Source organism: Mirounga angustirostris, unplaced genomic scaffold (genome assembly GCF_029215605.1).
Source record: "Mirounga angustirostris isolate CCGP_5_RB_7025 unplaced genomic scaffold, mMirAng1.0.hap1 SCAF_7, whole genome shotgun sequence".
In the NCBI taxonomy this organism is placed as follows: domain Eukaryota; kingdom Metazoa; phylum Chordata; class Mammalia; order Carnivora; family Phocidae; genus Mirounga; species Mirounga angustirostris.
Genome location: NW_026991715.1, coordinates 46341670 through 46359877, shown reverse-complemented (window position 1 = coordinate 46359877; position 18208 = coordinate 46341670). Strand labels below are relative to the sequence as shown.

Sequence of the window (18208 nt, the reverse complement as noted above, 5' to 3'; positions counted from 1 at the left end):
TGAAACCTGGGATTGTGATACCTCCAGCTTTGTTCTTTTTCTTCAATATTTTTTTGGCTATTTGAGGTGTTTTGTGGTTCCATACACATTTTAGAATTACTTGTTCTTGTTCTGTGAAAAAATGCTATTGGTATTTTGATAGGGATTGCTTTCAATCTATAGATTACTTTGGGTAGTATGGGCATTTTAGTGATATTCTTCCAACCCATGAATGTGATATATCTTTGCATTTGTGTTGTCTTCAGTTTCTTTCATTCAGAGTACAGTCTGTTACCTCCTTGGTTAAATTTATTCCTAGGTATTTTATTCTTTTTGGTGCAATTATAAATGGGATTATTTTCTCAATTTCTCTTTCTGCTATTTTATTATTAGCATACAGAATCACAGTCGATTTCTGTATATTAGTTTTGTATCCAGCAAGTTTACTGAATTCATTTATTACTTCTAATAGTTGTTTGGTGGAGTCGTTAGGGTTTTTTGTGTATAGTATCATGTCATCTGCAAATATGGACCATTTTACTTCTCCCTTCCCAGTTCGGGTGCTTTTTATTTCTTTTACTTCTCTGATTGCTGTGGCTAGGACTTCTCTACTGTGTTAAATAAAAGTGGTGAGAATGGTCATCCTTATCTTGTTCCTAATCTTAGAGGAAACGCTTTCAGCTTTTTGCCATTGAGTATAATCTTAGCTGTGGATTTTTCAGTGTGCCCTTTGTTATGTTGAGGTATGTTCCCTCTAAACCCACTTTTTTGAGAGGTTTGTTTGTTTGTTTAATGAATAGCTGTTTTATTTTGCCAAATGCTTTTTCTGCATCTGTTCAGATGATCATATGGTTTTTATCCTTCTTATTGTTAATGTGGTGTATCAGATTTGATTGATTTGTGAATACTGAACCACACTTACATCACTGGACTAAATCCCACTTGCTCATGGTGAATGATCTTTTCAGCGCATTGTTGAGTTTGGTTTGTTGATATTCGGTTGAGGATTTTTGCAGCTATGTTTATCAGAGATAGTGGCCTGTAGTTATCTTTTTTTGTAGTGTCTTCATCTGGTTTTGGCATGAGGGTAATGCTGGCCTTATACATTGAATTTGGAATTTATCCTTCCTTTTATGTTTTTTGGAATAGTTGGAGAAGAATAGGTATTAACTCTTTTTTAAATGTTTGGTAGAGCTCATCTGTGAAGCTGTCTGATCCTGAACTATTGTTTGTTGGGAGTTTTATGATTACTATTTCAGTTTCATTAATAGTAGATCTGTTCAAATTTTTAATTTCTTTCTGATTCAGCCTAGGAAGATTATGTTTCTAGGAATTTACTCATTTTTTTCTAGGTTGTTCAATTTGTCAGAATAAAATTTTTCATAATATTCTCTTATAAGCCTTTGTATTTCTGTGGTGTTAATTCTCCTCCTTTATTTCTGAATTTATTTATTTGAGTTCTCTCTCTTTTTGTCTTGTTAAGTCTGGCTAAAGGTTTATCAATTTTGTTTTTCTTTTCAAAGAAAGAGCTCTTGGTTTCATTTTTTTTTTTACTCTCTATTTCATTCATTTCTACTCTAATCTTTATATCCTTCCTTCTCTTAGCTTTGGACTTTGTCCTTTTTTTCTAGTTCCTTTAGGTGTAAAGTTAGGGTGTTTATTAGTGATTTTTCTAGTTTCTTGAGATAGGTCTGTCTCACTATAAACTTCCCTCTTTGAACTGCTTTTACTGTGTCCTGAAGATTGGGACCATTGTGTTTTCATTTAATTTGCCTCCATGTATTTTTATTTCCTCTTTGATTTCTTCACTGACCCATTGGTTATTTAGTAGCATGTGTTTGTATTTTTTTCTAGGTTGGTTTGTTTGTTTGTAACTGATTTCTACTTTTACACTATTGTGGTTGGAAAAGATGCTTGATCTAACTTCAGTCTTCTTAAATTTATTGAGATTTAAATTTATTGTGGCCTAACATGTGATCTGTCCTGGAGAATGTTCCATGTGCACTTGAAAAGAGTGTGTATTATGCTGTATTTGAATGGAACATTCTGTATATATTTGTTAGGTCCACCCAATCTAATGTCTTGTTCAAAACCACTATTTCCTTGTTGATTTTCTGTCTGGATGACTTCTCCATTGATGTAAGTGGGGTGTTAAAAACTCCTATTATGATTGTATTACCATCAATTTCTCCCTTTATGTCTGTTAATATTTGCTTTATGTATATAGGTGTGAAATTAAATATTTTTAATGGATGTTCATTTATTTATAAGTCTTTCCTCTTTTTTCTCCATTCTCCCCTTTTCCCTGTACAGTGTCTGCACATTTGTTTTCTTGCTTTTCACCATTAACATATTTGGAGATGGTCGTAGTACTTCTCCATACATAACAGCCATGCTATATATATATGTGTGTGTGCCTCTCTCCATTCCCAAGGAAGGGAGGATCAGATTCTCCAGATGTGGGAAGGAACCCCCAGAAGGTGTTCAGTATTGTAATTGTTTTGAATCATTTTTGTCAACATGTTTAGTTTATGTTTCAATTTAAGATTATATTTAAAAGAGCACACCAGGTGTTTTGTTTATTAAAATGGATCTTGGGCTTAAAATGGTAAGAATCTCTTATTTAAAACTGTGGCTTTAAGTGATTTTTTTTTCAAATTTATAGAAACACTTTTACTTTTTAATAAAGAGTTTTTCCCAAACGAATTGAAGAATGACATGGCATTCCTAGTAGGAGATATTCTGTATTTGATCTGAACCAATTTTGCAACTTATATAAAAATACACTTATTCCTTTCACTATTAATACTTTTGCCTCAGATAAAATACCCAGGAGCCGATATGGATATCACTTTATCTGCCCCATCATTTTGCCGTCAAATCAGTCCAGAGGAATTTGAATACCAGAGAGCATATGGCTCTCAGGAACCTCTGGCAGCTTTGCTGGAGGAAGTCATAACAGATGCCACACTTTCCAGCAAAGAGAAGAAGAAAAAACTGAAGCAGGTAAAAAGGATATTCTTTAGAAGCCATTTCTTCTGCCTGCTGTTCTTAATATTGTTTTTTCTTTTTATTCTCTATTTTAATGGATTTCATATTAATCTTATCTTCTGAGATGTAGCAGTTTCAAAAGTATATTATTCAATTCATATATTTCAGAAGTCTCTTGGATGTACGCAGTTGTGGTCAGTTTCCCACATCTTTTTCTCCAATGTAGATATTTTACCATTATTGCGCTCTTCATTTATGGAGCCGCTCTTTGTTATTTGTCCTTTGTTTGGGTATGTGGATGGCTAGTGGAGCAATTACTTTAAATTCAGAGAAGCTTTCAAATGAGGACAGATTCCTCTTGATTTTTTCTGAAAGGCAAATTACATTGAATTTGCAGAAATAAGATGTGTAAAATTGAAGAGGCTTTGGTTTTAGATAGCCAGTATCAAATTGGTTTCTTGCCTCAGGCATCCCTGAAAGTGTTTAGTTCCTGCTAGGCAACACAGCTTTGGGTTTCATTGAAGAGTTTTCATTTTTAACTCAAAATAGATTTACTTTGACCATTCTTAAAGTATTGACTCAAGATTAAGGGAATGGTTTTTATTTTTCAAGACTGATTCCTGCAAGCTTGATTCCTGATCATACCGTACATATGGGATTATACACAGAGCACCAGAGTTCTAGACTCCCAATCGTATTTTTCTCAGTAATTTTGGAGAAGAGTTCAGTGTTGAGGATCAAAGGAAAAGCATATTGCCTCTCTTTAAGCTTTTCATAAAGTAATATATACTGGAACGTTTTCACTTCCATTTGAGCAGAAGCAGGTGGGGCTGAGTTGGAGAAGCAGGGAGATCGTGAAATGTAATTGGGCCAAAATTTTCTTGAACTGTATAGAACATAAGTTATTTTCAAGTCAGAATTACTTGTGAATATTTTTAAAGTCTATTTATAGTTAGCAAGCGGGGGAAATTTTAAGAAATATGACCGAAATGAGTTTGTTTGAAGATTGGATCAAATTAAAGTTGAATTAGATCTATAGCAAGTGGAATCAAATGATCTCACAAAAAGAAATGGATTTGTGTTGGAGTGAATTTAATTATGATTTGTCATCATCTTATTCTCTTTTCTGATGGAGAGCAATAAACATTAAAACAAAATAAAGACAGCCTAGTATGGAATCAGATCAGAAACTCTTTAATTTTAAAATTAGATCACCTACTTTTATTGGTTCTTATCTGGTTTGTTTTTTTTTTTCTTACCTGGTTTTTTGACTCATCTTGAGTCTTTTTTTTTTTTTTTTCAGTTTCAAAAATCCTATCCTGAAGTCTACCAAGAACGATTTCCTACACCAGAAAGTGAAGCACTTCTGTTTCCAGAGAAACCGAAACCCAAACCACAGCTGCTAATGTGGGCACTAAAAAACCCTTTCCAACCATTTCAAAGAACTAGAAGTTTTCGGATGTAGTATGTCCATAGCTGTTAGAGATCTCTGTTGTTGTTGCCTCGAGCAGATGGGTGGTTAGAGGACTATGGCGGTGGAAGAAAGAAGAGCAGACAATAGAGACTACTGAAATATAAAGTGAATGGACTTCTAAAAATGTTGAGCCATTATCAGTATTTTTGTAAAGCTCAGTGCTATTTTTAAAAGTGTAAAAATCAGTTAAAATTTAGACAAATATATAGTGTTAATGTTAACGTGTTTATAATTGTTACAAAATTTAAGGGTATTTTTATTTTTTTATTTGTTGTTTTTCATGGTGTTAATAAAATAATTGTGTGTACATTTTAGTTACTGATGTCTTTGTTATAACATGTCTTAAAAATAGTGTATATACTTGAATAAGAAAGACACTGGGTACTGTTACTGTGATGCTATTGATGTCATAGCTTAATAGTTGTGATTTCTCTGTGTAAAATCTGGTTTTCAATGTCGCACAAAAATTCTTAATGTCCTATATTATGATGGCTGTGTCTTCTATTGCGGATTCGTTGGATGTTATGACAGATATAACTAAAGCTGGTTCTTTAATAACATATATATTAGCTGGTGTTTACCTCTAAGTGGAGTAGATTTTCATTTTCCTGCAGTGGTGTGATTTCAGTCTTGGCTGAAAACGGAGAATTGAACTGAATAAACTTTTTGGTCCCCTTACACCTGTAATTGTAAGTCAGATCTTTGTTATTTCATGAAAAACACAAATGGGTTAAGGAAAATGAGACTACTTCCTTTATATTTCCCCCAGCTTCCTCATCCTTTTGAAAGTAAATGGAATGTAAATAAATACTGTTTTTTGTTTTTTTATATTTTATGTGGTTCTGCTTTGGCCTTTATTTAGGTTAGTTGTAGAACATCCTCAAATGCTAAACATCATTATCTTTGCCAGTGTTCTCACATCAGTCACTTATTTCTATGATAAGTGACATTTAGGTTTTTGTACTAACCTTAAGGAGGTGCTTTGTCCATTTCTTTTGCTTTGCTTTGCCCTTTTGCAAATAATGGTACACTTAGATTATGGAGCATCTGGAAGCTTTCTTTATAAGCAATTACCCTAAATCTTAAGCGTAACAGTCAGTAGTTGGCTTGTTCTGCCCTTTGGACTGAATTTTCCTTGCCATTGTGATCTGACCCTGTTCTTTTGTAGCAGATGCTTCCTACATTTGATTCAGATTTTGTTTACTTAAAAATGGATAAAAGTATTCCTATTGATTTGGGTACCACCTTTCCTTCCAAATATATAAAGTAATGGGAGATTTTTAGTGTTTCAATATTTGTTTTCAGACCTTGGAATAATGTCTAGAGCAAAGAATAAGTCTACTTCTGCTTTCTTTGCTCTCCAATGCAGAATGTACTTTCCAGAGTCTCCTCTCCTATTGAATATCTTTAGAAATATATGCGACTGTTTTTTTATTCCCTTAAGATTACATTTTTTAAAAAGATTTATTTATTTATTTTAGAGAGAGAGCACGGGGTGGGAGGGGCAGAGGGCGAGGGAGAGAGAGAATCTCCGGCAGACTCCCGGCTGTGCGAGGAGCCTGATGTGGGGCCTGATCCCACTACCCTGAGATCATGACCTGAGCCAAAATCAAGAGTCAGACGCTTTACCAATTGAGCTACCCAGGTACCCCAAGATTACTTTAAAGAAAAAAGTATAATTTACTAAAACATCACCACTACTTAAGTATGAAATTGCTGAGTGGATAATACCAGTCTTTCAAAGTGGTTGTACAGTGAACTCCCATTGGCAGTGTGAGTTCTTTTTGCTTAATGTTCTCACCAAAAGTTGCTATTGTCAGTTTGAATTGTCATCAGTGAGGTGGGTGTATAATTGTATCTCATTATGGTTTTACTTTGATTTATTAATATGGCTAAAGATGAAGACTTTTTCCATATTTTTTTTACTTTTTCCACTTCTAGTTAAATTTAAACATCAGCTTGTCAAGCTTCATGTGTGCATGCGCACATACACACACACACACACACGGAGTTGGGATTTTGATTTGGATTGTATTGAATTTATAAATCAATTTGGAAAGAATTGCTATCTTTACAATATTAAGTCTTCCAGTTGAAGAACATGGTTTCTCTCTCCATTTATTTAGAATAAATGAGAGAAAAAAAAATTCTCTGTAAAGTCTTGTAAATCTTTTGTTAGGTATGTTCCTAGATATTTGATACTTTTTAAAAAACGTAAGTATCAAAATTCTCAAATATTCACAGAAGTAAAGATAGTAGTACCCATCCCTAACTTCAGTAATTATTATTCAACTGATAAATACCTTGATGTTTGATCATACTGTAAATGGGGTTATTTCAAAATTTCTACTTTCTGTTTCTTGCTCATATATAGCATAAAACTGATTTTTGTGCACTGATTTTTATACCCAACCTCCTTGCTAGACTTTCCTATTAATTCTAAGTGTCCAGTGTGATTTTTTTGGATTTGCTACACTTACTACATAATAAGCAAACAATGACAGTTTTTTGTTTTTCATTTCTGTGGTTGACAGCATTTAAAATGTCCCCAGTGATCCCTGCCTCTTGGTATTTGTCCCAGTGTGTAATCTTTCCTTGAGTGTGAGTTGGATCTAGTGAGATATTTCTAACAAACAATATGGCAAAACGATAGGATATCTCCTTTGAGATTAGATCACAAAAAGGCTCTGGTTTCCATCTTGCTTGCCGTCTCCCTCTCTCTCTCCCAGGCCTGCTCTGAGGAAAGCCAGCCGCCCTGTGTGAGCTGCCCTACGGAGAGGCCCCTCAGGCAAGAAACTCCTGTCTGCCTACTAGCTAGTGAGGATACGAGGCCTGCCAACAGCTGTATGATCTTGGAAGTGGATATTCTGAGGCCTGCCCGCCGCCACGTGAGTGATCTTGGAAGCACATTCTCTCAGTCAAGCCTTGAGGTGAAGGCAGCCTTAGCTGACACCTTGACGGCAGCCTGGGACAGGCCCTGAGCCAAAGGACTCAGCTAAGCTGTGCCTGGATTCCAGAGCCACAGAAACCGTGAGGTGGTAAATATTGGTTGTTTCTAGCCACTTAGTTTTGGGGTAATTTGTTATGACGCGATAGATACAATACACTTAATTCTTATTCCCTCCCTTACTCCCTCCTTCCCTTCGTCCCTCCTTTTATCCTTCCCTCCGTCATTTTTTTTAATTATTATAAAATGTCACTATCTCTGGTAATGCATTTGTTTGCAGTCTTTTCATTTTGTTATATTTTAGTTGTGTCCCTTATAAACAGCATATGGTTGGATTAATTATTTTTTTAAGATGCCAGCATGACAATTTTTGTTTCTAACTGTAATGTTTAGACAAATTATATCTAATATAATTACTCTATATTTAGATACAAATATTTATCGATGTTTTATAGCTCTTTGTCTCCACTTCCTTGACTTAGAATTTTACAAATCATTTCATGTTTTCTCCTACTAATTTGAAACTAAACACTGTTTCTAATCTTCCTTTTGGGTCCTTGAAAATTACATCTTATATACTAATTTATCAAAGTTTAAAGTTAGTAAATACATTTTACCCTCCTCTCAGACTGTTCAGGGACCTTAAAGCACTAATAACACTCCCCCCCCCAAAACAGATAATGTTCTGTGATGTATTTTAATTTCATTGTTTTTAAACCTCATACTATGTTGTTTTTATATGTAACCCTTGTTTATTAGACTTACCCATATTTTACCACGTTTTTCCTTCTTCTGAGAGTACATTCTTTAGAATTTATCTTCGGTGTGTGCTGGTTTTTGTCTGAAAACTTTTTAATTTGGCCCTTACTCTTTTTTTTAAAAATAGCTTTATTGAAATGTAATTCACATACTATAAAATAACCCATTTAAAGTATATAATTCTGTGGCTTTTGGTAGGTTACAATTTTAATTTTTTAAGTTGTGATTAAATATATATAAAAAAATTTGCATTTTAATCATTTTTAAGTGTATAATTCTGTATAAAGAACACCTTCATTCTCTACAGATATTTCTGCTATTTATAGAATTCCAGGTGGAGGGTTATTGTATTTCAGTACATTGTAGGTATTCCTTTGTTAGCTGGCTTCCTTTGTTACCTCTTTGTAGATAACATGTCATGTTTTGGCAGGCTGCTTTTTAAGATTTTCTCTTTGTCTTTGGTGGTCTGTGGTTTACAATGACATACCTAGTTTATATAATATACTCTTTAAATGATCATTCTGCTTGGTATTTGTGGGGCTTCTTAAAAAAGAGGATCAAGGTCTTTTACCATTTTATTTTTTAAAAAATATTTATTTATTTTAGTGAGAAAAAAATGCAGGTGAGGGAGAGAGAGAGTGAGAGGATCTCAAGCAGACACCCCACTGAGCAGGGAGCCGAAGGTGGGGCTTGATCTCATGACCCTGAGACCACGACCCTGAGATCATGACCTGAGCCGAAATCAAGAGTCAGAAGCTTAACCAACTGGGCCACCTAGGTGCCTCTCTTTTACCATTTTAAATACTGCCTTTGTCATAATCTCTCCTCTGCTTATGATTCTTAAACATATTTTAGAGCTTTTCACCCTATCCTCTCTCTTAATCTTTCACGTACCTTCCATATTTTTGCCTTCCTATGCTGCATTCTAGATAATTTCTTTACTCTGTCTTCCATTTCAGCACATCTCTCTTCAGGTGTGTTTAGTCTCCTGTTAAATTGGAATTTATTTTGGAATTTACATCCAGTTTACAGCTCAGGAAACCGAGAGTCAGGTTGAGTAACTTCCTCAAGATCCCCCAGCTTGTGAACAGCATAGTCAACGACGACAACCTGCTCTGTGGGGCTGCACAGCCCGGCTCCAGACTCTCACTGAGCACTGCTTTATCATGTTTATGAGCACTGGGTGGATATTTATGTAGAAGCGTGCACATTATTTTTCGGTTTATACTTTCTAAAACTTAAGCGCTCAAATTTCTTTTTGATTTGTAGTGTTTTCTTTGTTCTAACCTAGCTTTGCCAAATTCATTTCCACTGTTTCTCTGGTCATTTTCTATGAATATCTGCTGAAAATTTTTCACTGAATTTCCTGCGTATTTCCACAAATACTGCAACAGTGCTGAAACCAGAGTATTTCTTAGAAGCTCTGTGGTGCAATCAGGTATTTCTTTGTAGGTATGCCTTTTAAGGTATTATTATGTGCAATTGCTTTTGTTTTTAGGTCTGATGAGTAGAAAATGTCCTAGGGATTGTCATTAATCTGAGAGACTATGATAAGGAATTATCAAATGAGTGTTCCATACAGAAAATTTGAGGGTTCTACAGCACATTTCAAGGTTGAGTGTATCTCGGGTATAAACAGAGTAATGGGATTCAGCCATTCTTCATTCTGATTTCTCATGCATCTTTGTATTCCTCTATCTGCCTTCAGGGAAGTCATAGCTGGGCTCTAGCAAACATAGTAGATGTATCTGTCATGACTTAGCATTTGTGTTACCCAGGAGCTTGATTCTGATTCCCATACCCAGAAGAGAGTTTCTGTACATTTTTATAGGAAATATAACTTAAAAAGAGTCAGTATTTGTGAACCGTTGATGGTCAAGAAGAGGATACTGAATGTTTCTATATTTAGAATGTCACAAAATCTTCTGTCATGATTGAAAGAGAAATCAATTAAAATGGTTCTTTACTATATGGGTGTGGCTGAATCTTTATTATTTTTACCTTTACCCTGAAGAACAAAACCTGGCAAATGTTAAAGTCCTGGAGGTAAAGTAAGAGTGTTCTTACCTACTAAATCAGTATTAAGAGGCAATTCAACTGTATGTCTATCCATCATCATAGTATTTGCCCAAATTTTAAGTGTTTACTTCAAAATGAGACACTGGAAATTCTGATTTTGTGATATTTGGAATCATTTTGCACTTGCATTTTCTTGCTAATGACACCATAACCTGCAAAAAAGTATAACATCTTGGGGCACCTGGCTGGCTCAGTCAGTTAGGTGGCTGCCTTTGGCTCAGGTCATAATCTCAGGGTCCTGGGATCGAGCCCCACATTGGGCTCCTTGCTCAGCAGGGAGTCTGCTTCTCCCTCTCCCTTAGCCCTTCCTCCTCCCCCTGCTCATGCTCACACTCTCTCTCAAATAAGTAAATAAAATCTTAAAAAAAAAAAAAGAACATAATGAGTAACTTCTGATGGATTTTTTTGTGTGTGTTTTAGTGTCTATGTAACCTCAATGTTTCAACTTCCAATTTGAGAAAATGAAATGGGGAAAATAATGGGACAACAGGGTACTAGCCCATTAAAAAATAAAAAATGTCACATGTTTAGTGCATATTTGTGTTGCTCTGTAAATTTCATAATTCAGTGAATCTAAGATTTAGTTTAAAAACCATTTACAGTTTTTGCAGTTCCATTGTGGAGAATTGTTAAGTGAATTGTTTGCTTCACTTGAGTATCTAGAATAAATTATAGTTTCCATAAACTGTCCCTGTCTCAAAACAAAAAATAATATATGTATTTGGCTGGGTGTATTCCTGTATAATACTTCGATTGGGGCTCTTCTATCAAAAACTGAGAACAGTACCCAGAGCCTTGTTTAGGGCATAAAACAGAAGTTATTCTCCCTGCTTCCAGCCTCCACAAATTTTCCTTCTTGTTGCCAGCATCTCTCTAATAGTAATAAGATGGTCTTCTTGAGTATTCTAGTAAAACACATAAAGCTTAATTTAAAAAAACTCAGAGGACTAAAAATCATTTTATTTTCATAAGAAATAAGTAAACTACAATTGATATTTAAGAATTGAAGTACCTTTGATCAGTGTAGGGTAACCCAACATGGGCATGAAGAGGTCTTTTGCTCACTGTTTCCACTAAGAACTTGTGCCCTGTGGAAGGGTTTTGGCAACAAACATTTCAGTGATAATTTACCAAGATAGCGGAATGGTTTGCTGTGAAAAATAGTTATGCCAGGATAAAATGCAGTCTCTGATTTTGAGAGCCTATGATTCCAGTTTATTTCTATTTACTGATGTATACGTTATCTATCTATCTATATATATTTTTAAAGATTTTATTTATTTATTTGAGAGAGAGAATGAGAGACAGAGAGCATGAGAGGGAAGAGGGTCAGAGGGAGAAGCAGACTCCCTGCCGAACAGGGAGCCCGATGCGGGACTCAATCCCGGGACTCCAGGATCATGACCTGAGCCGAAGGCAGTCGCTCAACCAACTGAGCCACCCAGGCGCCCTACGTTATCTATATTTTAAAAAAATTCGGTGTGTTTTAGCAAAATCACATCATGCAAAAGATGTTTTGAAGATGAGAAGCGTGTGGCTGAACGTTTCTTCACATGAGATCTTAAGACAGACCATAAAATGAGGCATAAAGGAAAAGAACAGCAGAAATGAGCCTTCTTGCTTACTGATTCTGCTTATTTTTTCATTAAACATAGGATTTTGCCCATATGCAAGTTTGTCCTAAAGATTCTAATCTTAAAAAAGCTTTCTGACTTAGAAACCAACAACAAGACAGAAGAAAGAGAAATTAAGGAGTCGATCCCATTTACAATTGCACCCAAAACCATAAGATACCTAGGAATAAATCTAACCAAAAAATTTAAGACTTTTCTAAAGGGAATGTATAAGGTGGTCAAATCTGATTGGATAATACTGCTTCAGTGTTTAACTCTTAATAATTACCTGAAGCAATAATTAACATTTAAAATATACACTGACATCATTTGTAAATTTCTTTAAACTTTCTACTCATCAAAATGCCAAGTATAATTAGCCACAATTACTGCTTAAAGATGATGAAGGCTTTGATTTCAGGAAGTTCCTCACTCTTCTTTTCACAGAGAATTGAATTCAGTGATCTGTTAAGGCCCTAGGAGGGGTCTGGTTTAGGCCGACTCTTCAAAAGTCATGACCCATCTAACAAGGACAGATGATCCCAGGAGGGGCAGTCTTGTGTTGGTAATGATTGTACCATAAGGGAAAAACTAGAGATTTTATTTAAAAGTTCTGTATATTTTATATAATTAGTAAGCCATTAATTGTGGAAATAAGAAGCTTGAAAATTGATCATCTTTATTGTGACAGAAGTAACTGTGGGTAATATTCTGGCTCCTGTATGAGCACATTTTTCTCCAAAGCCCCACAGGGCTCTATTGCTTGCTAAGCACTCTTCAAAAGTGGGCAATAAATGGTAAAAATGAGCAGTTATATACATGCAGCAGCAGATAACTTGGGTTAAATGTCAGGTTATTAGATTTTAAGGTGAAAAAAATTGCCTGCGAAATTCATTTTGAGGAAAAAACCACAGAGGTAGGATAATTTTGTGCAAGTCAGCCCCTTGCCTCAGCTACTTTTCCTGCAATGTGGCAAGAACTGCCTGCTCTCTTTCCTTAGAATAAATCTTGTTTTACTCCTATTCCTCAGACTCATTTTTTGATCTCTAAACCAAGCCCTTTATAGTAAGTGTGGAAATCGCATCTGGGGTAAAACATGAGTTTACCAATGATGTTTTTGGAGTTGACCGTATCAGCACTGTATAAGCAGTCCCATAAGCAGAGCCCAGGAAACAGCTTAGAGGTCACTGCGAAGATGAGTGACTTTATCTGAGGCGAGCCACCTGTTAGAGAAAATAAACATATGCAAGGAGACTGAAGGTGGTGGAGGGAACACTGTGTTAGCAACTGCAGTGGAGGGGAGAGCTTGGGGAGGCTTTCCTCTCCCTCCCCCGAAAGAAACATGACTAAGGAAACACTGTAATTGCTTTGCAAATGTCACCTCTAGGCAAGACTCTTCCTCCCTTCTTTCCAACTAAATTAGTACCCAAAGGTCCTTCCCACTAGGATGTATAACACCAATATTGGTTAGACATCAGAATATGTGGGTTTTCAACTGTAGCTCTACCAGTAAGCAGTTGGGCAGTCACATGCTCTCTGGGTTTTGGTTTCCGCAGTAAAGGGATGGGATTGGATTTCAAGGGTCACAAACTCCAATGTCTTCTGGGGACGGGAAGATATTAGAAGTTGCTAGGAGTGAAAGGGCCAGTGGAGGGTTGGAGTATGCGAGTCCTACACCAGAGTATTTGAAACAAAAACAAAATGTCAAATGCCAGTGATGGCCAAAAAAATACGATGTGCAGAGATGACAAAATTTGCATTAGGTGAGCTGTAAGGTCGCTTCTGGTCCTGGTGTTTGGTGATTTTTTTTTTTTTTTAACCTTTTCCCACGCTTGGTCCTTTATTGCCTTGTGCTTATTTTCCTCTATCTGTCTCTTGAGCTCTTCTCCTTTTGTTCTGAATAGAACATATGTCAGCACACTCAGTTCTGTATGAAAATAGAAGAAAACCTGTCAGGGTAAGTTTAAAGTCAATGCTAATGCATCATGAATTGCTTTTTTCCGAAAGAAATTCTATCCTCATCCTCAGGCTTGTTGTAAATGCGTCTAACTTGAACTGCCATTTGCCTCTGTTTATATTATTATGCTGGTTGGTTTCATCCACAATAGTGAACAGAACATTTTTCTTCATTAGTGTCAGTGCTTGCGTGTTATATGTTTGCACCTGTCATCACAGTTGTTGATAAAATATTGAAGAATTTTGGGGAGTCATCGTGCCAACCTAAATTGCTAGACCCAACCTTCAGTCTCCTTGCATATGTTTATTTTCTCTAACAGGTGGCTTTTTACCTATGTTGTCTTGTTGGTGAAAGCAAAACCAACAGTACTTTTTCATTTCTGGAGCACTTCATGCAGGGCTCACTCCTACATTTTCGGACATAATCTTTTCAAATCCCAGAGGGCACACAGATGCAGACGAGGCAACAGGTCCGGAGAGGTCCTCGGTCAAAAAGCACAACTTCAACTCTGCTCTTCTCTTTGATGATCCAGTAGTCTCCCCTTTCACCACACTAAATCCTATCCCTGTCAGGGGAGGTAGGTGGGCTTGATCCAAGCCAGTCTCCGCAAAAGGGTGCTTTGTGTGTGTGGGGTTCCCTTTATCCTCTATCTGTGCCCCTTCATTTTCACTGGGGTCCTTTTCTCTTCACCCCCCACCTCAGCTGTGCTCATGGGTCTCTCAAGCATTGGTTTTGTCTGAGCTGCCTTTTAGGAGCTGGCGGAACAGCCCAGTGTCTGTGTGGTATTGTGCGCTCACTTCAGGGTCACCGCCATGATGCTGACCTTTGCCCTCAACATATCTCCCCTGCGCATCAGTTCTAGAAAGACTAGTTAGCTATCCAAATAGTTAGAGCTCTGTCAGTTATTCTTTGTTTGGCTTTGCTTTGTTTTTTTGTTGGTTGGTTTGTTTTTTAGATCCTTAATATGCCAGGTCCTCGGCTGGGCAATGATGGAGGAATACAGCCGGCTCGAACTCCAAAGGCATCTAGTCCAGGGGGGATAATGCACCCGCCTACAGGTCAGTGCAGACGATGACCTAGGCGCCAGGGAGCCCTGTGCAGGGCACAGAGGAGAGGAAAGTGATTTTTCCAGGGCAGTGGGAGGCAGAGGGAAGATGTCACTGAGGAGCCCTGAGGAACATGTCCACCGGGAGGAAGGCCAGGCAAAAGACATTTCCTTCAGCGGGACCGGCGTGAAAGAAGGCTGCAGAGCCAGGGAGAAGTGATTTGTCATTCCCTAGAGTCCATGTAATACTAGTATTTGCATAAAGAGTCCTGGATGGCTTTATCTCAAGGAGTGGGTCTAAGGGGATTCCGTGACGTGTAGCAGCACAGGTGGGGGAATTATTTTAAGTGAGGACTTTTATGGCATCTCTCAGGTAACATCTGCAAGGTGGCTTCCTCTTCTGCATACTCCAGCCCCATACATCCAGACCCTGTGCTCTTGGGAATTTGCTTGTGAATCCGGTTTAGGTTGCAGCTGCATCATGGTCTCTCCTTCCAAGTGTTCGCAGGGCACGCCTGTGTTCATTTGTCCTGGTGCTTTTACAAAGGCTGCAAAAAATCATTGGTATCGACAAGCGTTCCTTGTGCTTTATTTAGAAGAGCGATCCTTTTATTTGCCCATTTCTATTTTCCCTTAAACAACCTGATATATTCCGTGCCTCCGGGTCTATACCGTTCCATTTCATAACATTTAATGAATGTTAGAACTGGCTCCGCAAATGCATTGCCTTAATCTCGTTGCCTGCAGTGTGATGCTTTTAATATTTTCTCCACATGTGAACTCAGTGTTTTCCTTTAGCTTTTCTTTAATTTCCATGTGGTTAATCCCCTTCTACTGCAGGGAGTCTGGATATTTATAGATTTCTTCCTTTCACTCTGTCTTCAATAATTTTCTTTTTACATTCAGTGAACATATCCATCACAATAAATGTTCCTTCCCCTATTTGTATTTACTTGCATTTATATAAACCAGACTCCCTTTTCATATCATTATTAATGTTTGTTGCAGTTTTCAGTAGCTTGGGAAGCTGGCTATTAGAGGTGGCACAGAGCTTCAAGTTGTCCTGTTAGAGATCAAATGACTCATGTCATGGTGCCTGGTTTCAAATTTTATCATTAAGTCAAAGCCAAAGTTATGTAGTTTTTTTTTTAATTGACTCAATATAAAATGAGAGGATTAAATAAGCATCTCTAAATTATTCCTCATTTCATTAAAATGTTCTTGACTTGACAGCCCTTTTATGCATGGAAAGATGCAAAGTATTCCCAATTAACAGGGTTGAATATTTTCATAATCAAAAGCCCAATTTTGTAAACTTTTATAGCCCCTTGTAGATATTAGTAGGGATTGAGTTATAAGCAGTTAATGTTAGTAATACTTAGATGCGATGCCTTTCTGGTAGCTCAATTTTTTTTAAATGGACTATAGAATGATATAGTTTGAAAACTCATTTAGATGCTTCAGATATAGACTTCTAATATAAGCTAATTTTTTTTTTCTATCACTATGCATGTCATCAGTTTATAGATGGTAAGAAAGCATGTAATTGACAGGGCTCATATTGCTGTTCTTTAGGCAGAAATAAACTGGGTCTAGACATAATCAAACTTCTATAGCTTGTGTGGTTTTCTCAGAAAACATCTTGCAGAGTAGTGTGCCTCTGAGAACCTCCTGGAGCAGTCATTCCGCTGGAGGACTGAACCCTGTGCTCTCCTATCACTAACCATTTTGACTGGTCAGCAGCTTCTTCAGATACGAGACGCATTTCCATGATTTCCCTTGTTAGATGCCTTTTCATTTCTTAACTGCATTTTGGGAGCGCTTAAATATTTGTTTCAAAACCCTACATCTTTGTTACATTTTTCTGTAGTAAATGTGGAATGTTAGAAATGGAGAAAATATTTATTTTGGTTGATTCTAGTTCTCATTTCAATGTTTTACTTCTGTAGCTTTTTTTGGGTATCTCCAATATAATTAAGTGATCAGCTGATTTTTAGGATTTCAGGATTCATTCATCCCTACTACCATATTATAGCTAAGAAACACATTTTCTTCCTTCACATTTCAGCATCTCTGAAACTAGGATGCATCTTTCAGCTGATGGTGTGTCACTGTTGAATTGGCAGCGTTTAAAAATGTTTAGAGGTGGAAAAATTGATGGTGTCCTAGATTTTATAAAACATGGCATTTTATTTCTCTCTCCTTTTTAAACCACTTTATCAAGTGGTGATTGACCTACAAAAAAAGATACCTTTCTAACGTATACAAGTTTATGGGTTTGGAGATAAGTATACTTTCATGAAAATCAGCACCACATCTATGCCATAAACATCTATCACCTGCCCTCTTTAGTGTGTGTGTGTGTGTGTGTGTGTGTGTGTGTGTGTGTGTAAGAACACTTAACATAAGATCTACCCTCTTAGCAAGTATTTAAATGCAGAATACAGTATCGTTACCTACAGGCACTATGCTGTTCAGTAGTTCTGTAGGGCTTACTCATCTAGCATGACTGAACTCGGTACACTTTGACTAATACCTCCCTATTTCCCCTCCTCCCAGCCCCTGGTAACCATCATTCTACTCCCTGCTTCTGTGAGTTTGGCTACTTTAGATTTCTCATATCATAGTCTCACATAGTATTTGTCCTTTTGTGTCTGCCTTGTTTCATTTAATATCATGTCCTCCAGGTTTAGCCATGTTGTCACAAATGGCAGGATTTCCTCCTTTTCTTCAGTCTAGATAATATTCTATTGTATGTATATACCACGTCTTCTTCATGCTTTCATCTCTCGATGGACATTTAGGTTGTTTATATGTCTTGGCTATTGTGAATAATGCTGCAGTGAATGTGAGGGTACAGATATCTGAGATCCTGATTTCATTTCTTTTGGATATATTTTTATTTTCTACGGACGGATATAATGGGAGGTGGTTCATGGTGTCAGTGACTTTGTTTATGTATGGAGTAAACATTCCTGAGTGTTCTCTGAGCTTGTTTCTTTTCTATCCTGATAGTTCTTATGCAAATTTCTCTTGCACTTGTTCATGTATTTATTCATTCTCTTCAGTTAGTAGAACTGACGTATTTAACAGAAGGTAATTTTTTTTTTTTTTTTTTTTTGGAAATGTACTATGTACTCTCCTCTCTTGAATTTCTGTGTATATATGACTCTATTCCTGGTCAGGCCAAGGCATCTTTCTGCAGCGAGGGTGGGGGAGTGAGAAATTATAGAACTAGGAGTGGGATTAGGAATTTTATAACAAGAATGCAAAGAGAAAGAGTAAGCGTTCAGCTTTTAATTATGATGGAATTTTTTTTTTTAAGTTTTTATTCAAATTCCAGCTAGTTAACATACAGTGTTAT

The 18208-nt window shown here is 36.7% G+C and overlaps 1 protein-coding gene across 6 annotated transcripts in view; it reads left to right on the top strand.

Moving 5' to 3' along the window:
• The window catches only part of DEPDC1B (DEP domain containing 1B), a 458815-nt gene that overhangs the window by 78899 nt on the left and 361708 nt on the right, over positions 1–18208 (top strand). For 4 of the 6 annotated variants that reach the window (XM_045895283.2, XM_045895287.2, XM_054512139.2 and 1 more), the window contains exons 10-11: positions 2800–2985; positions 4274–5122. In XM_045895283.2, coding sequence (XP_045751239.1) covers positions 2800–2985; positions 4274–4435 — 348 coding nt within the window. In that variant the 3' untranslated portion in view covers positions 4436–5122. Of the gene's footprint in view, positions 1–2799; positions 2986–4273; positions 5123–7173; positions 8687–18208 lie in introns of those variants that run through there. The other 2 variants (XR_008507514.2, XM_045895294.3) reach the window with 2 other exon arrangements.